A 26,027-nucleotide genomic window follows, 5' to 3' on the forward strand; every position below is an offset into this window, starting at 1 on the left:
GCCACATGTGTCCTTCTTCTCATTATACTCGCCCATCTTGAGAGCCCAGGGTGGAGAGAGGGTCTCCTAGTAAAAGGGGAGGCCTAAGGGAGCACGCAAGACAGGTTAGGAAGGCAAGGCCTGGCCAGACCAGACGCTAAAGTCTTCTCTCCAGGCCTGATCCCTGCCAGCCCCTAAGACCCAGTGAGGGGGATGAGGGCAGATTCAGGGGCCCGCTGCCCACCAAGTAGAAGGGAGAGCACCCCCTGCTGGCTGCTGTCACAGGGGCCCCGCCCCCACACACCTGGGCATATCCACAGCTGGGAGGATTTTCCCAGGAAACCAGGACAATGGGCAGTTTCCTGGCAGAAATGACCAGTCCAGAGGGCTGGGCGAAGGGAGGGGGCCTATGCGGCTGCCCCGCCCTCCCCACCCCTCCTCCTCCAGCCAGGATCTCTCAGCTGTCCAGGCCAACCAAGTTCATTAGGTCCAGGGGAACCCTGAGGGCAGGATGCGTTCACAGGGGCCCCAGGGATTAGGTTCTCTCTAGCTCCTTACCCACACAGGGCACACTAAATGGCCCAGCCAGCCAGCCCCCGCAAGGGCCCGGGCTCCTCCCTCGGCCCCTCCCCTAGACTGCATTCCCTAGGCCCCACGTCAGAGCTGGTCCCAGCCCAGAAGACCTGAACAGGGCAGGAATCAACTGGTCCTGGGGCTGGAGGGAAGGAAGGACACATGGGAAAGATCGGGGTCCTCCTGCCAGCCATTGGTCAAGGCCCGCTGCCCACACCCCACCAGGGCACCCTTCGGGCTCCTGCCTCCTCTGCTCAGCCACTCCCTGGGGGGCCTCAGACAAGGCCCTTTCGGCCTGGGGCCATCTCCTTTTCTGTAGGATTAGAGGCTGCATCTCTAAGGACCCTTCCACTTAAGCATTGGGCCACAAGGGATCCCCAGCATCCATTGAACAGCATAAGCTGCTTCGAGGGCCATGCCAGCCCTGGCCAGACACAATGTGAATCTGCCCTCTGTCTCCCTGCTTCTCTGATGTCCAATGATGCTTCCGGGCTGGGCGGGGGAGGGGGCTTCAGGGACCTGGTCCAGCTCTTCTCTTCTCTTCTCTCCCCCCAGGGGGTACTGGACACCAATAAGTGGGGTTTGGGACAAAGACTGAGGAGGGGAGGGGCTGAAGGAGACTTCTCCGGGCCGGGGAAGCAGGGACCCAAGACAGGAAGAGGAACAGTGTCTGTGCCTTGTCTCCCCAGGGTCAACGGGAAGCTCCGGGAGGGCACAGGCTGTCTATGAGCTCTCTTTGTGCCCCAGTGCCTAGACTGTGCCTGCCCCCCAGGTGCTCCACCACTTGTACCAGACCCATCTGACTCAGTTTCCCTGCTGCAGCAGCAAAGCAGATTCCCTTCTACCTTCACTCGGACTTTAGCCCCCTGGGCCCAGCCCAGCAGCTCGCCCTGCCTTTGCCCAGCTCTCCACCCTGGAGCCTGATTATCAGCCACGTGCCTCCCCAGCCCTTCCTGTGCACCTGTGTGAGGGGACATCCAGAGCTGGGCAGGTCACTCTGATCTTCTAGCCTAGCTGGGGAAGAGGCTTCTCTGGGACCAGAGGAGGAAGAGTGAAATACTCTGGGGTATGGCCTGCTTCTGAGGCCAGAAGAGAGGGTCAAGGACCAGTCCTTCCCAGGACGGAGGAGAAACCTCAGGGGATCCCTAGAAATCCTCTCCCCACCCTGCTGAACTGCCCTTCCCAACCCCCTTAACTTTCCCTCAAGTGTCCCATGGCCCCAGCTGGTTCCTGCACCCTTAAGAGGCAGTTTGGGGCAGGGGCCTCTGGGATCTCAGGCGACCGACCAAGGGTCAAGTGCAGCAGACAGACAGCTAAGAGAGGCCCTCTGGATGCTCAGGGCCCACATGGCCTAGGCCCATCCCACCCTGCCTTTGGTCAAGGGTGACCAGGTTTGACGAAGGGGGTGAGAACACTAGCAAGGACAAGCAAGCATGCCTGAGACCACATCCAGTCTCAACTCTGTACTCTGTGGCTTATGGAGTTGCCATCAAGGCAGGTGCCTAGCAGCAGCAGAGAAGGTCCTGGGAGGCCAAGGGAATAGGGATGCCGCAAGAAGATGCTAGCCAGTGGTCTGCCCCACAGAGCAGAGCAGGCAGCAGCCACCTCCCAGGAGTGCAGAGAGAGGGAAGAGGCTGGCCAGAAAGATGCTCATTCCCACCATGGCTTGCCAGAATCTAAGCCCAGGAGGGGGACACTGGCCCCAGCTGCTGCTGCTGGGACAGAAATAGCCCTTCCAGTCACAGGGGCCAGCCTCATGCCCCACCCCAAACCAGACACACACACATACACACACACACACACACACACACACACACAATCTCTCTCTCTCTCTCTCTCTCTCTCTCTCTCTCTCTCTCTCTCTCTCCCTCTCTCTCTCTCTCTCTCTCTCTCTCCCCCCTCACTCTGTCTCTTTCTGTGTCTGTCTGTTCATCTGTCTCTCTCTCTCCCCTCCAATCCTGTGGCCTGGATCCTTCCCCAAAGATGCCCACTCAGGCTGCCAGGTGGAGGGAGGCCCAGGTGAGTGTGGAAGGACCCTCACCCTACTCCTAGCCCAACAGGAGCTCATCATTGACACCCCCACCCACCCCAAAGCCAGAGAGAGTCTCAGCCAATGGGAAGGTTGGAAATATAAGGCCCCCTGCCGGGGAAAGAGCTGCAGTCGGGGAGGGCTTCTTGATGGAGGATGCCCAGATTGAGCAAACTCGACCCACCGCCACCCCACCACGCCTGTCCCCCCCCCCACACACACACACAGTATATGAAGATCCCCCACTCTCCCAGGGGAACAGATGCTTCACCGAAAGAACGCTCCCTCCCACTCCATGGAGACCCTATTTCTCTCCCTAAAGCGCAGCCGCCATGGCCCTGGAAGAGAGACTGAGGCAGGAAGGGCGGAGCACTGGGGCAGGTGGGGGAGGTGGCTTGGGGACCGAAGCCCAGAGAGCCTCCATTGGACCGACGCAGGTGGGGAGACCAGGAACAAGGCCTTCATCTTCTCCCGATCCCCTCTACTGGTCAGCCAAGTCCCAGCTAAGAGGAGGTCCCAGACCCCGGCTGGGAGGTGGGGGAAACAGACAAATGCAGCGCAGTCCGCGATGGGGCAGGGGAAGGACCGGACCTCCCGGAACCCAGAGCCCGCCCCTGGCCCCCCTAGATCTCGCCCCGACCCCGGCAAGGGAAGGGGGTCCGGTCTCTCACCGACCTGCGTGCTGGCCGAGTGCGGAGGAGGCGGCGGCTCCCGTGGAGGGACGGGACTGGGATGGGACAGGACGGAATGTGAGGCCTCGGGCCCAGGCCCCAGACAGACCCCGCCCCGGTCAGACCCCGCCCCCGCCGCGGCCCCCGCCCACCCCGGGCCGGCCGGAAGCTCCGCCCGGGCCGACGGGCTAGTGGTTTTCTGCAGAACCAGGCTTTGTGCGCGCCCGCACCCAAAGCGGGGCCAGGATCCCCGGGCCGGCCCGACACCCCCGGCCAGGCAGTCTGAGAAAGAAGAGGGAGGCCAGGCGAAGGAGGCTGGCGGGCAGAGAGGCCTTACGGGGGGTCCTCGGCCAGCGAGTTTGCCGGCCCCTTTCGCAGCAGACCTGCTGCCTCAGTGGGCTCAGCCTTCACGCCCTCCTGATCAAGAGTCGGAGAGAAGGAGCAGGAGAAGCCACTGGGTGCGCAAAGACACTGGGCGGGGTGCGGCTCTCCTTCCCACCTTCAGACCCCCCCCCCACCCGCACGCCCCAGGAAGAGCTTGGACTGGGCTTTGCCTGCAGCCCCCGTCTTTGTGCCCCGGGACACCCCCAGCTTCCTGTGCCCTGTGGGGAGGAGCGCGATGGAAGGGTCACTCCCAGATTCCTGTGCCTCGGGGGACGCGATTGAAGGGTCACCCCCCCATTCTTGTACCCCGGAGGCCCCTCAGATTCCTGTGCCTAGGGGGTCCAGAGGGCCTGTGCCCTGAGAGCCTTCTGGCCTCTGTCCCCTAGGGCCGAGCAGCACCAGGTTCCCCCATCCTGGCTCCTTCCCCTCAAGTCATTCTCCCTCTGGGAAGGTTGTAAATGGAGGCCCTCAGGAAGAGTCTGGATTTGAAATCCCAAGGGCCTGGGTTCTAATGAGCCTGCCTCCTCCTGCCAATGTGCAGGCTTCTTGGTGCCCCCCTTCCCCCTCCCAAGTGCTTTGTTTCAGGTGGGGCTATGCATAAGGCAGCTGGTGGCGAAGACCCCAGGCAGACGCCTCTACAGGCTTCTCTATCTTCCCTGGGGGTGCCTGGCCTGGCTCTAGCTTTGGGTACAACGGTTCTATATGGTAAGCGTCAGTTTCTTCATCTCTGAAATGGGGTGATACCTGCACTGGCTGGGAGAGAGGCTTTAAAAACCTCTATAAAGGGGTAGCTAGGTGGCAAAGTAGGTGGAGTGCCAGGCCTGGAGTCAGGAAGACTCATCTGCCTGAGTTCAAATCCAGCCTCAGACACTAGCTGGGTGACCCTGGACAAGTCACTTCACCACTGTCTGCCTCAGTTTCCTTAGCTGTAAAATGAGTTGGGGAAGGAAATGGCCAACCCTTCCAGTGTCTCTGCCAACCCCAAATGGGGCCATAGAGAGTCAGGCAGGACTGAAATGACTGACCAATAACAACAAAGCTAGATGGTCTAGTAGAGAAAGTGGGAAGACCTGAGTTCAAATCTAGCCCCAGACACTTACTAGCTGAGTGACCCTGGGTAAGTCACCTGTGAGATGGGGGTAATAGCACCTCCCTCCTCCCCCAGGGTTGGGGTGAAGATGAAAGGTCATTACAAAGTGGACAGCTCAGTTCCTGGCCACAGTAGGGGCCGGTAAGTGTTTATTCCCCTCCCCTTAGAAGCATTAAGGTGCCACGAGAGAGGGCTGAGAAACGATCAGTGTCTCAGGTGGAAGAGGCTCACAGGGCCAGCCCCAGCCAGCTGCTTTGTGCCCCAGGCTACACTGCAGGACAAATGCAGGCAGGTCCGGAGCCCCTGGACTGCCCCTCCCCAAGCTCTCTAGCATCAGAGCAGCCAGCGCCACCTTGTGGGGAGATGAGGCCAAGGCCAGCGGGGGATCAGGGTAGGGATCTCTCTGGAGCCCTGGCCTCCCCCAGCCTGCCGGTTCTGCCATACCCACCCCTCCTCTAAGGGGCTCAGGTGGCCCTCCTGCTGCCCGATTGGGTCGGCACAAACCAGGTGGGCCCATTATGCTTTCCAGGCCCCAGAGCAGATATTAGGAAATGCTTCCTGAATGAGCATGTGGCCCTAGTCCTTCCCCAGACAGTCCCCCAAACATGACAAGAGACCCTTGATAGAGTCAGTAGGTTTATTTGGAGCTGGGGGTGCTTGGATGTAGCCCACTCGGGACAGGACGGAGGAGAGGGCGATGTAATTGGGGTTTAATCCTTCATCTTGTGGGTTGAGGCCCAGGCCTCACGCAGTCTTGCTTGGGACCAGGAGAGCTGTGGCTTCCTGGGCCAGGAGCTGGGGGGACAAGAGGTTTCATCCACATGACCCAAGCCTGGCCACAGTCAGAGCCAACTGGGGCTGCCCTAGCTCTTCCTGGCCTAGCCTTACTCTGGCCCCTTGTGGCCTCCCCAATCCCTCCCACACCCTAGGGGCAGGAGCATCATTAAATGGGCCACTTTGGACCTGGTCTCACAGCAGTGACTGGGTAGGCAGGCCCTTGCAAGAGGACCTGGGATGAGATGGAGACTAGGGCAGGAAAGGCACTCCGGCTAGCCGGGGCAGGGAAGGCACCCTGGCTAGCTAGGGCAGTGGCTCCTTAGCCTGTATCCAGGAGAGGGATGAGGGCTGCCTCAGTCAGGTTCCAATGTCAAGGGCCCGATGGGGGCAACCACAGCCACAGCAGCTACAGCAGGTGCCCAGGGGGAGGCGGGCAGGAGGAACTAGAGTCTTCCTCCTCCGCCCACTAACCAGCTTCTTGGCCTCGAAGGCATCCCTCTCATCCCGAAGCCTTCTGTTCAGGTCCCTGGTGGGATCAGTATAGGAGAGAGAACAGGGGATGAGGGGAAGGACGGCACAAGGGCATGTGCTGAAGGAATAAAAGAATGTCCGATGGGAGCTGCTCTGTAGAGAGATATGGGAGCCATTGAGGCTAAAAAGGGAGGGGAGCCAGGAAGACAGATGTGGGGAATGTTCCCGAACTTGGGAGAGGCCTGAGCCCAGCTTCTGCGCCAAACTCACCTCAGTAGTTCCAGCTGCCGGAGCAGGCTGTGTTTCTCCTTCTGCATGTTTCTGGACACGATTAGCACATCCCTGTGGGCCGGGGGTGGGGGGGAGATGACTCAGATGTTCCTGACACCCCTCCCCGTGTGCCGTGTGACTTGTACCCCACAAGCCCTGCTGGGTCCCCAGAGACCAGGTCATCTCCAGCCTCCCTCTCATCTGGAAGGGTAGAGCAGGGTAGATGGGCCAGGCAGGGGAAGGCTGGACAAGGAAAGGGAGAAAGGCCAAGGGAAGCTGAGGGGCCAAGCCTGCCCTCAGAGTGGGGTCAAGACCCAGGCCCCCTCCCCCGCCCCCAGAGCCAGCGTGGGCAGCCCCCTGCAGCAGGACCTGTGTTTCTCCTCCTTCTCAGCCTGGGCCTCTGCTCGCAGCCTCCGCAGCTCCTCCTGAGCTGCTTCCAGCTGGGTCCGGCTCTGCTCCAGCTGTGTGCGAAGCTCCTCGTTGGCCAGCCAGAGCTGCGCGTTCTGCACCTGTGTCTCTAGCAGCTCTGAGGTCCGCTGCTGCAGCTGCTGCTCTAACTGGGAGGAGGCATATGGAAGGGAAGGAGAGAGAGAGGCCTGGATGCTCCCCCAGCAGCCCAGACCCCATGGGTAGGAGGGGGCAGTGTCAGGGACAAGAAGAAGAAAAGCTTGTCTGGCATGCAGGCTCCAAGGTCTGGGAAATGCTGAATCTCACAGCCCTGCCTGCTGTTACTCTCCCCATTTCACAGATTCATACACGAGGGAGTGTACTGGAATCAGAATTTCTGCAGCAGGCCCCCTGACCCCAAGTCCCACCATCTTTTGCCTTTCAAGAGGATGCAGTCAGTTTACTGAGAGTGAGACATCTCCCCTGAGGCCTGTGTCCCAGTTCAGGGGAAGGTCAGCCCCTAGGACAGTACCCTGCACCCAGGGGAACCTGAGCCACTGGGAATGCCTGGCAAGCTGCACAGAGCCGGGGGGGGGGGGGGGGGGGGGAAGGGGAGGCACTCAAAGGAGGAGATTCAGGAAGCAGACAGCACTTGGGCAGAAACAAAGATGGGAGGGTTGGCAGAGCTTGCTACAGTCCACTGAGATGGAAGGAGGCAATGGAGGAGGAGCCTAGGCAAGGGACCTAGACCAGGGGCCTGACTCAGAGGGGAGACAGAACTTCAGTCACCGGGGAACATGGCAGAGCAAATAACTCTTTCTTGATTTGTTTTAATGGTAACTTTGTCCTTCATAATCAGCAAGGGATTAATAATGCCTTGTACTGTGCAAGACCCTGTCCTAGGTGCCACAGAAGCATCCCTAGGGGCAGGAGCTTCCACAGGGGGTGGGGAGCGACAAGGAAATGGAGAGAATCAGCATGAAGAAAATAAAGCCAGAGCATGTGCTCCAAGGAGGCTCAACTTAGGAATTGTCCGCAGCAGCCTTTTTTGTGGTAGCAAAGTAAGAACAGAGTTGGTGCCCAGTCCGCCAGAGTGAAGGTGTGACCTCAGGGTACTGTGCAGAAACAAATGGTAAATATGAAGAATTCAGAGAACGCTCAGAAGATGTCAGAGTACAGTACAGATCACAAAGGCACCAATAAAAGAGCCCTGGATCAAGCCGGCCTCCATCCTGAGAAGAGCCAATGACGGGGGCAGGGAGTGGGGGGAAGGTGCAGGTTGTACACGTTGGCCAATCTGGTGGGTTAGAGCTTTATGATTAATGATTTGTCTTTGTTATAAAGGGCAGTTCAAGTGTAAGGTGAGGTTGGGGGAGGCTACTTAGGAATGACTGAGTTTTTTGTTTTTTTAAGAAGGAAGAGAAGGAGGAGGAGGAGGAAGACATTGATCCAGATGCACAGAGCGCTCACCACCTGAATGAGGCTTTAAGTGAGGGGCAAAGGCCCTTGGTTTGGTTCAGATCCACAGGACACAAGAGCATGGGAGAAAAGAACACGGAAGAGCTTAGGAGAGCTCAGTCCTTCAGGATGAGCTGGGAGGCTGGCTCTGCTTTCCTGGGCACCCCTTTGTGGGAAGATGAGTAAAGGCAACCAGAGGCGACAAAGAGGAAGGTGAAGGAAAGGCCAGGATTCCTCCGTAGGATGTGGGATGGCCCTTGATGACCAAGGAACAGCTAAACTTTTCAATTCTTTTCTGGTTCCTCTTTTCTCCACCAAGAAAATGTTCCTCAGATTAGACAGAACAGAACAGATGTGGCTGATAGGGATGTGACCATCAGCCAGAAAGGAGGGGAGAATAAGAGAACATCCAGTGCCCTGGATGGATCCGAATGAGCAGGCCCAGCTCCAGGCAGTGGCAAAAGTGGCCAGTAGTGAGTGGAGTCTGTCCCCTCCATGAAGAACAGGAGAAGTGTCACTAGACTGGAGAAGAGCAAACGTGGTCCCGATGTTCAGAAGGGGTGACATGGCCAAAGATCAGGCCGGGAGCTGGACTTGGGATCCTGGCAAGATGCTAGAAGGTGCCATGAAAAGCAATAGGTAGTGGACGATTAGCCAGGATGGCTCTGTGGGGGCCAGGTCGTACCAGAATAACCTGGGTCATCCAAATAGTGAAGGACACGACACCGTTGGGAGAGTCTACCTAGAGTCTAGCAAAGCATGTTACCATTTCTCATGATGATGTGGGGAGCGAGTGGGAGGGATATGATAAGACAATGGCACAATTATGTGAATCCAGGAAGTGGGCAAATGGCCAGATCCAAGGAGAAAACCCAATGGTTCCATGCCTTCCATTGTGGAAGGTCATCTCTAGGGAGGGCACCAAAGAATAAAGGATACTTGGCTTTTGCTTGTACCAGAAGCTTGGGTGAAGGAGCAGATGGCACACTTGTCAAATCTTGAGAGGGCACACAGCAGGGATCACCCCAGAGGAGGGCAAAAGTATGTTACAAGAAAGAAGCTTCACTGGTCCCCTTGCTCCCCAAAGACACTCTGTGGGGTGGGAGAAGATGGTGGGGCACGACTAAACAGAAGTTTGTCTGAAAACAGATGAGGGTGTGAGTGCAGAGCGAATCCAATCTGAGTCAACAGGGCCAAGAACATAATGCCACCTCAGGCTACATGAAGAGGGGCAGGGTTTCCAGGATCAGGGATAGGATAGTCCTGGATAGTCCTGCTGAGTGAGACTCCTCTGGAAGACTATGCTCAGTTCTGTGCCCCCACTTAAGGCAGCACACTGATGCACTGAAGGACCCAGAGGAGGGAACCAGGATGGGGAAGGGCCTAGAGCCCAAGTCACAAGATGGGTTAAGGGAACTGAGCATGTTCAGCTGGAGAAGAGAAGGCTCAGGGTAGACACAAGAGCCCCACTGGACCTTCCAGCCTCCCTCCCCACTTGTCACCCTCTATGCTGTCTGTGTCCCCACCTTATAGGACTGCTCAGGGTCCTGGTTTACCACCTCTGCACCTTTGCCCAGGCAATGGCCTCCTTTCCACATGCTGGACTTCCACTCACTCTTCAGGGCCCAGCTCAGGTGCCCCCTTTTCCAGAAGTGATAACCCACCCCCAGAGCCCTAGGCTGTGCCCAATGGGCCCTCCCTAGCAGCGCCCCCTACAGGCCATGAACACAGTGGGTCCCCTGGAGAGCAGGGAAAGTGGGAGTTATAACTTTGTATCACTCCCAGCTTTGGTCTTTGCTACTTTGTTTCTCTGGCTCTGCCTTCATGGTGAAGCCAAACCTGCCACTTGGGGGCTGCCCCAGAGCCCTCGAGGCAGGGAGTGAGGTGGAATGGCCTAGGCACAGGCCTCCTGACACTTCCTCCCCACTCCGCCTTCTCACTATCACAAAAAGGAGTCAGAAGGCTCAGGTTCAAGCCCAGGATCCAATACTTAGCAAGGTGACCCTGGACCAGTCCCTGCCTCTCTCTAAACCTCTGCCAAGAAGTGAACACCTCATTGGTGGCTATTGTGAAGAAGCATCTTGGAAAACCTCCAGCACTACAGATGGGGGGGGGGGGGTGTCTCCTTGAGCCAAGCAGGATCTTGGAGGAGGGGGTGCCTGGCCCAGATGCCCTGGAGTCAGGCTCCTCTGGGCCCCCAGCATGGATGGTGGGGTGTCTCAGCCTGTTTAGATGGAGGCCATGAAGTGGGGGGAGAAAGCAGCAGCAGTAGCAGGTTTAAAGGGGAGCTGAGGAAAAAAAGGCAGTTCCTGAGTGGTGACTTTAACCCACTCTGTCATGACCTCCCCTAGCCATCTGGAGGAAAGTAGTCTTTCGGCACAAATGAATTTTCCTTTGGAATCTTTTGAAGGGAGCACTGTCTAACTTTGCTAAAGCCCAGGGGAGGTGGGAGGGGGTCACAGGGTGCCCTAGAGGGTACAGATGGCTCATCCCCCACCACGAGATTCCAAGTGCCATGCCCATGGAGGGGACTCCTGAACCCCAGGAAGATGTCACTGTCCCCAGGGACAAGGCCATGACTCAGAGCCTTGGGAGCCCTGGGCAGGTCCCCATCCCCTGCAGCCACTCATCACCTCTCTCTGCCGCCGGCTGGCCCCATCCAGCTCCTGGTCCCGACTTTGCAGTTCGCACAGGATGTGACTGAGCCGGTCTTGGCGGGAGGAGTCCTGCAGGGACAGGAGTGAATGTCACAAGACCTCCGAGCCAGCACAGGTTTGTGTCCCATTACCCCTCCCGCCAGCTCCAGGGAAGAGGCTTGTGAGAGGTGGCAGGTGGTGCCAGGCTGCCCTGTGCCCACAGAAGACTCGGAGAGCAGCCAGGGGAAGCCCACGGGAGCCCTGCACAACCTCTCCAGACCTGGTTCTGCTGCCGCTCCCGTTCTGCACAGATCTGCTGTTCCATCTCTTCATATAGACACCGGACTTCCTTCTCATGGTCACTTTCTCGCCTGGGGGAGAGTCCTGGGTCAGGCCATTTAGCTCTAGCAGCTCACCAGAGTCCACAGCCCGCCCTGCTGGCCTTGGGCACACCTTCCTTTGTGTGTGCCCAGCTTTGAGGGCTCTGAGGGGTGTGCATGCCCCCCTCCAAGGCACCCACACAGACACACATGCCCATGCCCAGGACCCCAGCTGCAGCTCTTACCTCCACAGGGCCTGCTCCACAGTCTCCCTGGCCCGCACTGCCTCCCCCAGGCAGGAGGACACCTGTACCAGTACCTCCTCAAAGCTCCCCAGGAGCTCTGGGTGCTCTCGCCGCAGCTGGGCCCAGAGGGCCTGCACCTCACACTGCCTATAGAAATGAGGGGCAGGGGTCATGGGAAATGCCCTCCCAGATACTGCCCCTCCCTGCACCCAGGATTTAGGGCTGGAAACCCCCTCATTTGAGAGCTCGTGCAGATAAAGGTTCTCTTTCTAGCCAGGCAGTGCAGACGGGGCTCTCATCCCACCCAGCCCTTCCCCTGGAAGGTACCTCACAGGCCACCCAGGGAGCCTAGGGTCACGAAGTCTGTCTGTGTATCAGACAGTTGGGAGAGAGGTGTGGCCCTCCAGAGCAGTCCTTGCCCCCTCCCCTCCCACACCGCAGCTTGTCTGCTCTGGGAGCTCTTTGTGCCTGTGCGTCTAAATGGGCCTCTCAGCAGCTCCCTCTCCTTGGCCAGTCCTCAGGGGCCAGGCTGAGGAAGGTTGGCTCCCCCCATCCACCAGACAGTGCTGCAGATATCTGAAGCATTGGTGGGGTGGTGGGTGAATGGTTTGGGGCTCAGACCTGGGATTTTACTCTAGCAGCAGTGGGTGCTTAGAGCACCACGCAGAGAAGGCCTGGGTCAGCACGGGCAGGACGATGTGCCAGAGGGAGGCTTGGTGCCTGAAGCTTCCTACCTCTGAGAGCCCCTCTCTGCCTGGAGCAACTGCTCCCTGGGTCTCTGGCCCTTTCCCCATTCTGTTCCCTATTTTGGACATCATCTCAAGTTTCTGTAGCCTCCCTATGATGCCACCCCCAGCCCTTTGTGGGCACAATCAGCAGGGCAGAGAGGGAGCTCTCAGAGGTACCCAGCCCTGGAGGGTAGCTCCCCAAAGGCCACCTAGGAACACTTCTGCTCTGTGCACCCTCCTCCCATCCCTGCCACCCTGCTGAGCCTAGGGACCTCTAAGACCCCCAGATCTTTGTTAGAGGTTAACCAAGTTTCCCCATCTCATGTTTGTGGAAGTGGTCTGGTGAACAAAGGCAAGCACCATGAAGCCTTTGATGAAAGTGCATCTTTCTCCTTTTGGCTCAGTACTCGGGCTTGCCATGATCATTTTAGATTCTGGACCCCGTCACCCACCTAGTCAGCTTTCCTCCCCAGTTTTGTTTCACATGCAAGTTTGGTAAGCAGGACACCCTAGCCTTTGCCCCAGGCATACAGCTCAGGGCCAAGCCCAGATCCCTGGGGCACTCCACTGAAGACCTCCTTCCTAAGGGATATCAATGGCCTGACTCTTTCTGGAGTCTGGTCAGTCCAACAAACTGGAAGCTGCCAAAGAGCCTGGTCCAGCCCACATCTCTCTGCCCAGAGCCTTCAGCACCTCCTGTCCTGGATCCCCACAGGAAAGGCCTCCCTTATCCCAGGGCTTGGGAAGGGGAAACTGAGACAAATCCAGGGGCCTCTGTGTGTGTGAGAGAGAGCAGAGCAAGGCAGTCTATGCACAGGGATTTCTGTGTGTGTGCAGTCTGGGCCTGAGACCTGGCTGGGCCGCACAAACATTGTGGGAAATCATTCCCAGGCACTTCTGCAGAAACCACAGGCATTGAGTGATCAAATGCGCACGCACACACACACAGGAAGTGAACTTTCTTGGACCCTGGACCTATGGAGAACACACGGGCAGACACAGCTGGACACCCTGATCACAGTCACTCAGCTCCCACCACACGCCCCATGCATGTGCCCCAAGACACACATAGACATAGGCTGGCAGAGAGAGGGCTAGGCCCTCCCTGGCAGCAGACTCACTCCCCCAGGATATGGGCGGCCCCCAGCTGCTCCATGGCAGCCCAGAAATGGTTCTCCTCCACTGCAGCCTCTTCTTCCTCAGCCGCTCTGGTCCCTGAACCATCAGGCCAGCCAGACTCGAAGGTCTCCTCCTTAGGCTCCAAGGAGGGAAAGCCCCTGGGCATGTCCACTGACACAAATGCTCCTGCAAAGACAGGGCCCCCCACGGTACAGAAGAGAGATGACTTCTCGGCCTCCTGCTCCCCACCAGACCACGCTCCCAGGTCCTACCAGCAGCTCAGACGCCACCATTCCTGTGGCCGGCTACCTCCTCACATCCTGCTCCCCCACCCAAGTTTCCTGTTTTTCTGCCCAATTCTCCAGCTAAACTTCTGGGAATAGGAGGAAGTCAGACCCTTTGCCCCAGGGACTGGGTGGATGCCTGGGTCCCCTCCTCACTGTTTCTGGGGTAGAGGAGGAAGAGCTGGCCAATGAGGGACCCCTGATGTTGGAGTTGGGGGGGGGGTTGAATGGTCACCTGAGCTGTGCAGACACTGTGCTTGTTTGTCTCTTTCTTAGAGTCACGAACTGAGAAACACTTAACCCTTCCCTTTGGGGCCTCAGAGCTGCCCAAACCCCAGGTCCGAGTCATGGCTGGGATGCTCAGTCCCCCGCCATGTGCTAGGCAGACTCACAGAGCCTGAACTAGGGACAGGCTTGGCCTGCTCTGGAGAGGGTGGCCCCAGGAGCTGCCCTCCATGTGTGATGAGTCCCTGTGTATGTGGACACACAAATGTGTGTGCACACGCGGAGTTTACTCACCCAAGCCCATGCTGAATTCTCGGGGTGTCAAAAAGCCCGTGTGGCCTTGGTCTAGACTCTCAAATACAGATTCTAGCTGCTCCGGGGTCAGAGGGAGCTCATTTTGCAGCCTCTGAAGAAGAGAGGCCAGGCTGGTGAGGTAAGGAGGCCAGGAGTGACTGCCAGGCTTGGGGAGCTGGACCTAGGGCCAGACTGGGGGGCCTAACCCTCACCTGCAGGTCCATCTTGGTGATGAAACCCTTGGCCTCCTTATCACAGAGAAAAAAGAGCTCACGGGCCTTCTTCAGCATTTCCCCTGAATCTGTCATGGTCCCAATGTCCCCAGCCAAGCCTGAGGGATTGGGAGTATCCCTGGATAGGTCCCCTTCCTCCTCCTCCTCCTCCTCCTCAGGCCCAGCCTTGGTGGGCTCCCCAGGGCTGGCCATACTGGGACTCGGCTGGCCTCTGCTGTTCAGATCAGAAACAAGTTAATGCTGTTTCCCCAACCCCCATAAAATTGTATGTATCTTCACATACCACACAACAGATTAGATACACACACACACACACAGATGTATCAAAGTCCCTGATGGGACGGGATAGTCAGTTCAGGCCACACCCCAATCATGTCTTCCTCCCCTACCCCTTTCCTTTCTGCACATTTCAAACCAGTTCCAAGCCCACCCCCCCACCCTGGCTCCCAGCCCCCAGGACATTCCCAATGTCCCTCTTCTGAGCTCCTGCATCCCTGGACTTAGGGGAACAGTCACAGGTCACAGACCTCACACACCACAGGAAGCAGATCTGCAAGGGAGTCAGACCCACTGGGCTGGGTCATTCCTGGGTAGCTTCTGGAGCTGGGGGCTGGAGATGGGCCTTGAACAGTAGGAGTGAGTGAAACTTGGAGAAACAGAGGGGGAAGAAGCAGTCTGAGGAGGTCCCAGGGAGGAAAGCCCCAGCACACAGGAATGCAAAGGAGGCAGGGGAGAGTCCTGAATGATGAGCTAGGGAGGCTTAATTCTGCTTCTCTAAGTAACAGGAAGCCTCTGACGGTTCTTGAAATAAGGACTGACATGGCGAGAGCCGGGCTTGGCAAGGAGCAGAGAGGCTGGAGGCAAGGAGACCCTCAGAAGGCTCTTCCAACTGTTCAGGCAGGAGGCAAAGGATCTTGAACTGAACTAATGGAATATTGGGGGTGAATAAGCCAAGTCTGAGCAGAGTCTGAGAGGAACTCAAGCCCCCCAGCCTTGCTGCCAGTCAGAGGCAGGAGGGAGGAAGATGAGCTGGGTTTGGGCTGGGAAGGCCCCTCCTGTTTCTCCCCCTCCCTTCTTTGGGCTGTGATTTGAGCTGGGGAAGGCAGCAGGGGGTGGGGTGGAGACCCGACTCCCAGGCATTAGGAGAGATACCCGACAATCCTGAAGACATAGAAGGAAGAACAGGAAAGCTGGCCGTGGTCCAAGAAGAGAATGAAGAGAAAAGAGGCGTTAAGGTCAAGGGCCAAGGCTGGGGGCTCAAATGGGGGAGGAGGGCAGAGACACAGCAGGAGCCCCCATACATGGGCTGGCCACTGCTGGGAAGCAACAGCTCTCTGCGGACTGACTGGAAACTCTGGGAAGGCACTGACCATTGCTTTCCTTCATCTTTCGTTCCCTCTCAGAAAGAGTGCAGGGCCCTGCACAGATCAGTGAATATGTCATGTTGGAAGCGGGGGGGGGGGGGTATTGGGGGTGGACAGGAGAGAGGAGGGGAAAAGAGGAAAGGAAAGGGGGGGGGGGGCGCGGAGGGGGAGGGGGTTCCAACATGGGGGGGGGGGGGGGGGGGGGGATATGGAGGTAGACAGGAGAGAGGAGGAGAAAAGAGGAAAGGAAAGGGGGAGAGAGAGAGAAGAGGAGAGGGAGAGAAGGAGGAGGGAGAGAGAGAGGGGAAAGGGAGATGAAAATAGACAGAAGAAGGGGAGAGCAGAAAGAGAATGGAGATAAGGGAAGGGGGGAAGGGGGAGAGAGGGAAAGAAGGTAGAGAGAGGAGGGGTGAGAAGGGAAGATGGAAGTAGACAAGAGAAGAAGAGGAGAAGAAAGGGAATAGAGAAAAGGGGAGGGAGAAAGGGGGAGAGGAGGAAGGAAGGAATGAAAGGAGAGAGGAAGGGAGGGCTGGACCCTCCGCTAAACTGTGTCATAGACACAGCTGAGAGTTGGACTTTCCAAGGGGGCCTTCTTTGGGGCCCTTGGAGTCAGCCTCTCTCCCCACAGCAAAGACCTGGGCACCCACCACGGGCCCCAGAAATCCTGGCTGACTGACCAACAGACCCTGCTGGCAGGGTTTGAGTAGAGCCTCCCATTCCATGAGCTGGGAAGGTCCGAAGCCACTCAGCCCCTCCCTCAAGGCTGCCCCAAGTCGTCAGGAAGCCAGGTGTTCCAGCTCCCAGGCCCACTGACCTGGCAAGCTGGTGAGGGTGTCAATCAGTGGTGCAGAATCCCCAGCTCCCCCCACACACAAAGGAGCCTGGCCGGGCACCTTGGGCCAACAGGGAGGGGCTGTTCACATGGTGATCTAATCGCTTTAGTACCAGGACCTCCCAGAGGTCTGAGAACACTGGGCCCTGCCCTGGGGGAAAGCCTGGGCCAGCCCCCACCCCCACCCCAGTGGGCATCTATGCTCAGCTACCAAGAATCTCTAGCACCCTTTAATCCCCTCCCCCTCCCCTCCATTTGAGTAGTCCAGGAGCCATTTGCAAGGCAAAGAGGGGGCCCCAATCCCAGCAGGAGAGGAGTAATTCTATCTGGCCATTCCCTCTGGCCTCCCCCATTCTGGGTCTGGGGTGGAGGGATGGGCTCCTGTGACTCACCTCCAGACTCCTTCCCCAGCTCAAATCTCAGCCCAAAGGCCCAGAACCTGTGCTGAGGAGGAGGATGAGATAGGAGGGGACCTCAGGGGTCTAGCCCTTGGCACTGCCAGTTTCAGCCTTCACAGACCAGGCCTCTAAGCCTAGATCTGGGGGTTGTTCACTGGAAGAGGGTCTCAGTGGGTCCTAGAGCCCCAGGATTCTTTGACTGCCCTCCCCACTCCTGCCAAGGTTGGTCGTGTAAGCCCACTTGGTGCCTCAGTTTCCCTATGTCTTCCAAATTTCCCTAAGAGCAAGTGAGGGATCCCTGGAGCAGGAATCTTCCTCTTCCTCTCCCCACAGGTGCTTTTCAGCCCCACCCTAGGGCCTCGGTCAGCACCTGTCACGGCATAAGGGAGGGGAGGGGGGAATGGGAGGAAAGGAGAGGGATCCCCTTACTTACATTCCACAAGGGGGCGGGGCAGAGAGGCCAATCGACCAGGCCCCAGAGAAGGGCAGTAGCTCAAAAGGGGGAAACTGAGGTAGGGACAAGGTTTCAGGTGTTCTGTCTACTGGCTGCTGCCCAGCCTCAGTCCCTATCCCCCCTGTTTAGATGGGGTGGGGTGGGGAGGTGGGGGAGAGAAGAGGTAGGGTTGGAGGTCATCAGAAATCCCTGCGTCTGCCCAACCCCAGCTTCCCAGCGGGAGGCTAGCGACAGGCCTAGGTGAGCAGCAATGGAAGCCAAGGCAGTTAGCCTGGTTAGGCGCCTCTGCCCACCTAGCGGCCTCTGGCCCCTGCCCTGACCCTCTGGAATGAGCTGGCCAGCTGGGGTGGGGGTGTGTGTGGAGGGAGTCAGTGCCAAGCATCCTGCCTCCCTTACTGTGCCCCTCTCCGGGCCTGCCGCCCCCTGCCCTCCAGCTGCGTCCTGCATCTAGGTCCCTGCCGTCGGGTCCCCCTCTGAGCTCCTCCGGGCTAAAGCCCCAGCGGTGGTGGAAGCCGGGGCCGGCCCGGAGGCCAGGGACCAACCGGCCGGCAGAGATTGGGCGGGGTGGGGGGAAGGACAGCGCTGTGTCGGGGGCGGAGCTTCCAAGGGCTGAGGGGTTCCCCCTTAGCCCGCCACCCTGGGAGTGGAGCCCCCGCTACCCGGGTCGGGTCTTACCTGGGAGCCGCGCCCGCACCTGCGGCGGGCTGCCCCGGGCCGGGAGGGGAGGGCGGGCAACAGCAGCGCGGCTCCTCCCGAAAGGGGGAGGGAGCATAGAGGGGCCGGGCCAGCCTCATAACCCCTTTCCCGCCAGGCCACCGGCCTGGGACGGGGACAGATCGCGCCCTGAGCCCTTCACGGACACTGAGAAAGGAGGCAATTTGATGAAAGATAAGGGCCTAGGAGAGAGGGCCATTGAGATCCCGGAGCTCAGGCCCCCACCCATCCCCAGGTGAGCCGCCTGTTGGCATGGCTGGGGGGCGGGGCACTGGGGACATGACTGTCTCTGGGAAAGACAAGCCTCCCCCCAAAAGTGAGAGGGGCATCCCCTGAACCCCTAGCCCTGTGGCTGTGCCCCTCAGGCATGGTGCCTGTGTTCTCCAAACCCAGCTCTGTGTTCCCTGGAGGGCAGGGCAGAGGGGATTAGAAAAAGCAAGGGGGAGGGCTCCTGTGTGTGTCCATTGTGGGCCTCTCCCCTGACACACACAGGCATACACCTGCTTCAGGACTTAGAACCCATTGGCATAAACTTGTATGTGAGAAGCATGTGTGCCCTGTGTGTGAGAACATGCAGGCCCGTCTGCTGGTAGGTGTTGGAGGCTTCAGTTAGCGGCCTGTATTCCTGGAGTTTGCTGAGGGTGGCCTTTTCAGACTCTCAGTCATCCTTTGGGTTGGGGGCCAGTGCCCTGACGCCCCCTGGGCTATCCCCCAAACCCAGAAGCCCCAGGGGCTCACTAAAGCCACAGTCAGCTAGAGCGGAAGGAGAAAATCAGAGAAGGGGCCGAGCCTAAAGGTTCCCCCTTTTCCTTTAGCTCCTGTCAGGTCTCTCTGGAGGCCCCAGGGGTCATCCTGAACAGTGGTATGCCCCAAGCACAAGGTCCTCCCCAGGCTGCACCCCCTTCAGTGTCCCCACCTGCAAGCCTGGAAGACAAGGGGCTGATCCAGAGGAGCTGTCCTCCAGGCCGATTCTCTCCAGACTGGCCCAGGTCTGATCTGTTGTATGTGTATGGGGAGGGTTGGAATTGAATCAGGTTGAACCAGAAAGGGCCAGTGTGGCCAGGTTTGGCCCCTTGCCCCACAGGCACCCGCCTCTAGGGACACAAACAAGGAGGCCTGGGACCGGCCCAGCAGGCTCTCCCAGTCTACTGTCTCTGACACCGTTATTGTAGGAAACCCTCCAAGGGCATGGGGCCACGTGGTGGGGGGGGGAGGGCTCCAGATCCAGGGTTCTTCCCTCAAGCTGGTGGCTTCCTGCTTTCTTCTCTGCAGGGGGCCTGGTGGGGCTGAGTTCTGGGCTGACCCTCCCTCCAGGGTTCAGCTCCATCTCTCCAGCTCTATTGTTCCCAGAAGGGGGTGGAGTAAGGCAGATCTGCCCTTGGTGTCCTTACATGAGGCTTCCCTGCAGAGCATGGGGTAAAAGCCTCACCCCCAGCTCCCCCCAACTGGCTCTGCTGGGAGGGGAGATTGCTGAGCTTCTGGAAGTACCATTCACAAGATACACCACCTCTGGCTCCTTCACCTTACAGATGAGGAAACCAAGGCACACCAAAGTCAGCCTGGACCCATTAGAGCCAACAAAGGAGCCCTTTGAGGAGGAGTCAGCCTTGGCTTGTTTCTCTAGGCCATCTGGGCCTTCCCCAGCCCAGCACTGCTTTTTCTCTTTGGGTGCCAGAGAGGCTGCTGAGTCCGTGGAGCAAGCCTCTGAAGAAGCCCTTGACAGATGTTGTACCCAGAGCTGAAGAAGGGAGTGCCAGGCAGTTCTCTTTGCTCTCCCAGAATGGCACCCCCTCTTCTTTCCCCCCCATGTTCCCCTTGAGCCCCCTCCTCCAGGGCATGGGGGAGACTTGCTCAAACTGGGCACTCTGCCTCTGGATTGACTCCCGACTCCCTACCCTCCACCTGGAAGGCTCCACCTCCTTCCTAGGTTCTCAGTTCAGCTCCCCCGCCTAAATTTGGCCACTCTCGGCTCTGCCATGGGCCTTTCCTCTCTCCCACCTCCTCCCCGGTGACTCATTGTCTGACCCAGATGGCTCCACCGGCCAGGAGATTGCCCTGTCTGCTGGGCTCTTTCAGTTGGCATCTCCAACTCAACACATTCCCAAGAAAATTCTGGGTCTTCCTGCCAATGTTCCCCATTTCTGGGAAGATCCCTGAACTCCGAGGTGCCTGGAGTCTCCCTCTCCCTCCTCCATAGCCAGTGGGTTGCTAAATCTCACCAATCCTCCCTTGCTACCCTCCCCTGCTCTCCACAGATACAGCCTCTGCCTTGGACCACAGTGGGCCTTCCTCCCTGTCCCTGGCCTGTGGCCTCTTCCTTCTCCTGTCCCTCCCTTCCCAGACAACCCTTTGCCCTACTCAGGCCCTCCATGATCTGGACTCCCCTACTGAGACTGAAATCCTGCCCTTGACCGAACCCTGGACTCCCATTGGCCAAATGCCGGGGGCTTCTCTACTGCCAGCCACATGAACTACCTCCCACTTCTATCCCCAGCTTCTTTCTCCCTCCTGCTCTTTGGGGGCAGGGACTCTCTCTCTTCTTGGGCTTGTGGCCCCAGTGGCATGGCAAACACACGGTGAACACCGAGGGCTCCAGCTGCCAGGTGAGCCTAGTGAGGAGCCACCAGGGCTTCCAGGATAATCTGCCTGGCATTTCGAGCCTTGGCCCCTCCCCTCCGAGCTCAAACATGTTGCTGTTGGGCTTTCTTCCCCCTTCACCTCTGTCAGCCTTAACCAGCATTATTGAGTATAATGGGGGATCCCCAGTCGGATGGGGAAGGGCAGCTCCCTGAGGGCAGGACTGGCTGGTTCTTTTCCTTGGAAGCTTGGTAGGCTTTTAATGTTTGTTGCACTGGCCCCAGAGCTAGGAGCAAGGGGAAGAGGGAGGGGTGGGGGGTGAGACGGCTGCTTCAGGCCTGCAGAGCTCCCAGGCTGAGTGTCCAGAAGTTTAGACTGCCCAGAAGATTCTGAGGCAGCTGCTCATTGGATTCCAGGACTCGGATCCCTCACAACCGAGACTCTGAGGGGCTTACTTGCCCAAGGGCCAGTAACTAGAAAGAAGCCAAGGCAGGATTTGAAGCCAGGCCCTGCCCTGGGCCCATGAAGGAAGCCACAAGCCTGAGCTCCAGCCTTTATTATTACATCTATTTTCACCAAAATAAATAATTCTGCATACATTCTTCAGTAAGATTCAGGGAGTAGGCACAAGCAGGGGGCTAATACTGTTCCTGGGGGGTGGCCATATATTCACCCCAGCTCCCACTCCTCCCAAGGTCCAGCCACCACCCCCCAGGCAGGGCCAGACACCAGGCACTCTTTTTCAGGCTTACTCAGAGGGCTGGTTGAGGCCAGGAGGTAAGGGCAAGGAAAATAAGGCACAGCCCCACCCTATGATTCCTGCTCCCAAACAGCAGCCCTCTAGCACTTGGAAAGGAAGACCCTGCACTGGGGCCACTTTGGGCAGGGAATGCTTGGGGGCTGGAGCTGAGGCCCCTGGGGGATGGGGAGTCATGGGACTGGCTCCGCCCCCTGCAGTAAAAGAGAGGGGGAGGGATCGAGAGCTCGGATGGAATGTCCTCCCAGAGAGGGCCCTCCCTAGGCAGATCTGCAAGCTCATGCCCAGGGCGGTCAGCCTAGTCTACTCTGTTCATCAGCCCCTGCTGCCCCTCCCATCTAGAAGCACCAAGCCTGGGACCTAGGCGCAGAACACATAATTATTGTCTAAGAGAGACTGTCTTCCTCCCTCCCTCCCTAGGAGAGACCCAGGCCCTCAGCAAAGGAAGGGCCCTGAGACTGAGTCCACGTGGGGGAGGTGCTGGGGGGGCAGGGCTCTCAGTGGTGGGGGAGGGCAGGGGACCCCGAGGAGGGGGGCTTCATTCGGAGGGCATCTGGGGGAAAGGCCACATTGGTACAAAAGAGACCCAGAAGAAGCTGACGCTGGCATTCCTCCCACTTGGCCACTGCATCCCCCAGGGACAAATTGTTGCGCATCCATCGGGGAAAGGCATCTCCATAAAAAGACATGGGTACGGAGGGCAGAGACTGTGCCCGACGAAGCTCCAGGGGGTCAGTGAATCTGGAAGGCAAGGTCAAGGAAGTGTCATGGGGGGCAGGGGAAAAGAAGGAGGCTGGGGCTGCCTCTCCCCCCGCCAAGCCAGACAGAGACCCCCAGCTCCCAAGCACCTGGTACAAAGGTGGCTGCCCAGCTTCCTCTTGGCTCGCATCACCAGGTACTGGCAGATGCTTCCTGTCTGCTCCTTCATCCATCTGATGTCCTCTGGGATGTCCGGGAGCCACTCCAGCAAGCTGCAGGCAGGGAAGGGGGAGGGTGGGAAGGCTGTCCACTTCCAAAGCCCTGGGCCCTAAAACACCCAGGACTCACTGGAGCTGTCCAAGGTCCTGGCTCTTCCCTGATGTCCCCTCCTGCAGGCCTCGGCCTCTTCGGACATTCTCTTCCTCAGTCATGAGCCCAGCTATTTCTGTGGCTTCCACCATTCTGTATTCTGCCCAGATGACTCTACCCCCTGCCCTGAGCTGCAGGCCAGTATAGAGGCCTTCCTGAAGCCCATCCCCCTCCCCCGCTCCCCACTCCCACCCCTCAGGAGCCCAAGCAAAGCTGGGCCTTCCTACCTCCCCATTCCTTCTGAGAGCACTGATGTCTTAGTGGCCACCCAGGCTCTAACCAAGGAATCATCATGGACTCTCTCCCCTTACTGTTACTGTCTACCCCCTGCCCCCCCCGCCCCCCATCAGATGCTATTTCCTACCAATTCTCGGTCTGTAACACGTCTCCATAATGTCCTCACTCCCATCCAGCCCTCAGACTCTCTCTCCTGCACTATGAGAAAAAGCTTTCTACCGGTTAGTGGCCTCCCTGCCCCTGGGGGGGCAACATCTGCAACACAGAGGCCAAACTAATATTCCTCAGATACAACCCTGACCCCTTCACTCCCCTCCTTCAACACCATCTTTCAGTCTTCTTTCCCTTCCATGAGCACGTGTACACACATTACAAATCTCCCTTCCCTGCTCCCCAATGCCATTCCTCCCAAGCTTTCTGGACACCTCCTCCAGGAAGCCTGAGCTTCCTAGATCACCAGCCCTGCTCTCTGGAACGTGGGCCATTCTGCTGTGAGCGGTGAGCTGGGGTGCTCTAAGCCTGTTTTCTCCCCTGGCAAGTCCAGGCTGTTGGAGCCTTCAGAATGGGCTCCCTCCTCTCCCTATCTGTCCTCACCAGACATCCTCTGGGCTGAGCAGCAGCTGGCTGGCTGGTTTCACTCACCGGATGGTGAAGGACACAGCGCTCTCCAGAGGCAAGGTGTAGGGAACCATCATGGCAGTGGCTAGTCGGACAGGGAGCATGTTGGAGAGGGTGCTCATCAGGTCCCTGGGCTCCACACAAGCCTCCAGCAGGGCTGCAAGAGGGGAGGGCACATGTGAACGCCTGTGTGTGCACTGGCTCTCTAGGCCAAGCATCTGGGGGGCGACTCCCCCCAGGCTCCAGTGGGCCACAGGCTCCCTGGCAGTTTCTTGGCCAATGGCTGCCCTCCTCCTGCTGCTGCTGCTGCTCCTTCACGCACTTCAGACACACATAGAGAAAGTCAGACCTTGCTCTGGCCATTAGCCACAATACAACCACCTCACGCCCCTGAACTCTGAAAGCCCCTGCCCTGGTCATGATGTCTCCCTCTGCTTTATGACCCGAGCCCTGTTCTCCATCCACAGTGTGACCTCCAGGCCATCTCTCCTGTACCAGCCACTCTTCCCTCCTTCCCTAGCTTGACCTCCTGGTGAACCAAGTCAACTCTACACTGTCCTTTCCTCTGGAGTCAGGCTCCTGATCCTTTGTTGTAGGGCTGACTTGCCCAGCCAAGCCTCAGCCTGGGATCTCTCCTCCTACACACACACACCTACTGCTGAACAGAGGTGGAAAAAAAAAATCACTGATTGAGTTCACTGCAAATGAAGGGCACACGACCTCCCCCCAGGTCCTCACTGCTGCCAGTCAATCCTGCTAGTGGCTCTTCTACCTTCTCAGCTAGATCTCTGCCTCATATTTGACAGAAAAACCTTTGGCCATTCCCTGAGAGCTTGTGGCATGCCAAATAGAGTTCTGGGTCTGGGGTCTGGAGTCAGGAAGGGCGAAGCTCAAATGTACTAGCTGTGAGTCCCTGGGCAAGCCAATTAACCTGCCTACCTCAGTTTCTTCAACTGTAAAATGTGGACAATAAACACCTACTCTGTTTGTTTTTTTTGCAGGGGGGAAGGCAAAGCAATTGGGGCTAAGTAATTTGCCCAAGGTCATATGACTAGTAAGTGTTAAGTATCTGAGGCCAAATTTGAACTCAGGTCTTCCTGACTCCAGGGCCAGTGTCTATTCACTGTGCCACCTAGCCACCCCAATAAGCAGGGCTACCTCAAGGGTCAAATGAGATTATATATGTGAAGCATTAGAACAATGCACACGAAGCAGGTGCTTTAAAAAGCTTGTTCCAAAGTTACGGCCTGTGATTGTGAAGAAATATTACTGTTCTATAAGAAATGATAAGGGGCAGCCAGATGGCTTAGCGAGTAAGAGCACCGGCCCCAGAGTCGGGATGACCTGGGGTTCAAATCCAGGCTCAGATACTTAGCACCCACCCAGAAACACCTGGCCGTGTAACCTTGAGCAAGTCACTTAGACCCGATTGCTTTAAAAAAAAAATGGATAATATGGAAATGTTTTACATGACTGAATATGTATAATCTATATCAAATTGCTTGCCTTCTCAAGGAGGGAGGGAGAAAACTGAGAACTCAAAAAAAAATCCTTAATGAATATTTAAAATTGTCTTTACATGTAATTGGAAAAAAATGAAATACAAACATTTTAAAAATAAAATAAATGCTTGTTCTTCCCCTCCCCCCCACTCCCACTCATTTCCCTTCACCCAGATGCCTTCAGCCTCGTCTCACATGATTTGGTGGCTTGTATCCTGAACTAGGCTGACCTCCCTTCCTGCTCAAGTGATCCCCTTCCATCCCAGCTCCTCTAGCAGACTGCCCCCTCTGCCATCACATTCTCTCACTGACCTTCAGACTCTCCCTAAGTAGCAGCTACATCCCTGCTGCCTACAAACAAGAGGCACCCACATCCTCAGAAAACCTTCACTGGATCCATTCATCACTGCTAACTTCCGTCCTGTCTTTCTCCTCCCTTTTGTGGCTAAACTTGGGAAGGCCATCTATACTCAATGCCTACACTTCCTCTCCTTAACTCCACAGTCTGGCTTGTGACCTCATCATTCAACTAAAACTTTTCTCTCCAAAGTCATGACTTCTTTGTGGACAAATCTATCCTCACCGGCGGCCTTTTCTCCATCCTCCTCCCTCCTCCTTGCCCTCTCTAGCTACATATTGGACATCTCTAACAGGATGAACCACACACATCTTGAACTTACCATGACCAAAACTGACCTGATCTCTCCTCCTCTTCCAAGCTCTCCTATTAATGACTGTCAGGACCCTGATGTCCTCCCAGTCACCAGGCTCATAATCTAGGAGCCCTCTTACCGTTATCAGGCCGGGGCCAGGTCTGTTCATTTTATCTTGACAGCATCTCCCCAATGTGCATTTTCTTCCTTATTAGACTATAAGCTCTTTGAAAAGGGTCTGCCTTTTCTCCCAGGGCCTAGTTAGCACAGTGCCTGGCACACAGTAGGCGCTTAATGTTTTCTGATTGACCCGAGCCTCAGGTCTAATAGGGTCCAGGTTCCTCTCATCTGCCTGGCCCCATCCCACTGGCTGTAACAGGCTGGCCTCTGGTTCCAGCTATTCCTGGACAGAATTGCATGTGTGCTCGAGCTGTGAGTCCCCCACACACACACATACACCCCCCCCACACATACACATACACCCCCCACACACATACCACACCCCACACAGACATACCCCCACACATACCCCCACACCCCCTACACACATACACACCCCTACACACACCCCACCCCACACACTCTCACACACACCCCACCCCCACACATCCCACACACACATACACCCCCCACACACACATACCACACTCCACACAGACATACCCCCACGCACACCCCCC

At 57.5% G+C, this 26,027-nt stretch overlaps 2 protein-coding genes and 1 long non-coding RNA gene across 7 annotated transcripts in view; 1 reads left to right on the forward strand and 2 right to left on the reverse strand.

Annotated features, from left to right (window-relative positions):
• Positions 1-3,414: 3,414 nt before the first annotated feature.
• Positions 3,415-9,050, forward strand: LOC138176960 (uncharacterized). Its single transcript, XR_011172411.1, has 2 exons — positions 3,415-4,341; positions 8,045-9,050. It is a non-coding gene; the product is annotated as an uncharacterized lncRNA (long non-coding RNA).
• On the reverse strand, positions 5,350-17,121 carry CRACR2B (calcium release activated channel regulator 2B). 4 transcript variants are annotated; one of them, XM_069107895.1, is made up of 11 exons: positions 16,762-17,121; positions 14,153-14,387; positions 13,941-14,052; positions 13,140-13,323; positions 11,291-11,437; positions 11,006-11,096; positions 10,723-10,815; positions 6,614-6,801; positions 6,245-6,316; positions 5,975-6,029; positions 5,350-5,521 (listed from the first exon to the last, which is right to left on the reverse strand). In XM_069107895.1, exons 2-11 carry the CDS (start codon positions 14,363-14,365, stop codon positions 5,471-5,473), a joined length of 1,206 nt encoding a protein of 401 aa, XP_068963996.1. In that variant the 5' UTR covers positions 14,366-14,387; positions 16,762-17,121; the 3' UTR covers positions 5,350-5,470. The 4 variants fall into 4 exon arrangements, with proteins under 4 accessions (XP_068963996.1, XP_068963997.1, XP_068963994.1 ...); XM_069107896.1 differs by lacking the exon at positions 5,975-6,029; XM_069107893.1 differs by having other exon boundaries at positions 5,350-6,029.
• Positions 17,122-21,053: 3,932 nt separating this feature from the next.
• Positions 21,054-26,027, reverse strand: part of PNPLA2 (patatin like phospholipase domain containing 2) — a 13,233-nt gene continuing 8,259 nt past the window's right edge. For both annotated transcript variants that reach the window (XM_069107899.1, XM_069107898.1), the window contains 3 exons: positions 23,217-23,349; positions 22,118-22,240; positions 21,054-22,010 (listed from right to left, as the gene is read on the reverse strand). In XM_069107899.1, the coding sequence (XP_068964000.1) occupies positions 21,767-22,010; positions 22,118-22,240; positions 23,217-23,349 (500 nt within the window). In that variant the 3' untranslated portion in view covers positions 21,054-21,766. The remainder of the gene's footprint in view (positions 22,011-22,117; positions 22,241-23,216; positions 23,350-26,027) is intronic.

The sequence above is a fragment of the Petaurus breviceps genome, unplaced genomic scaffold (genome assembly GCF_028583685.1).
Source record: "Petaurus breviceps papuanus isolate PSGF00001 unplaced genomic scaffold, PetGlider_PUasm1.0 90317, whole genome shotgun sequence".
Classification (NCBI taxonomy): domain Eukaryota; kingdom Metazoa; phylum Chordata; class Mammalia; order Diprotodontia; family Petauridae; genus Petaurus; species Petaurus breviceps.

Excerpts from the sequence above, each read along its gene's own strand:
- CRACR2B (XM_069107893.1), bottom strand. The coding sequence starts at position 14,365 with ATGGCCAGCCCTGGGGAGCCCACCAAGGCTGGGCCTGAGGAGGAGGAG. Across the intron at positions 14,053-14,152 it reads TCACCAAGATGGACCTGCAG|AGGCTGCAAAATGAGCTCCC; the intron begins GTGAGGGTTAGG and ends TCTCTTCTTCAG. Across the intron at positions 6,317-6,613 it reads GAGAAGGAGGAGAAACACAG|GGATGTGCTAATCGTGTCCA; the intron begins GTCCTGCTGCAG and ends CCCGGCCCACAG.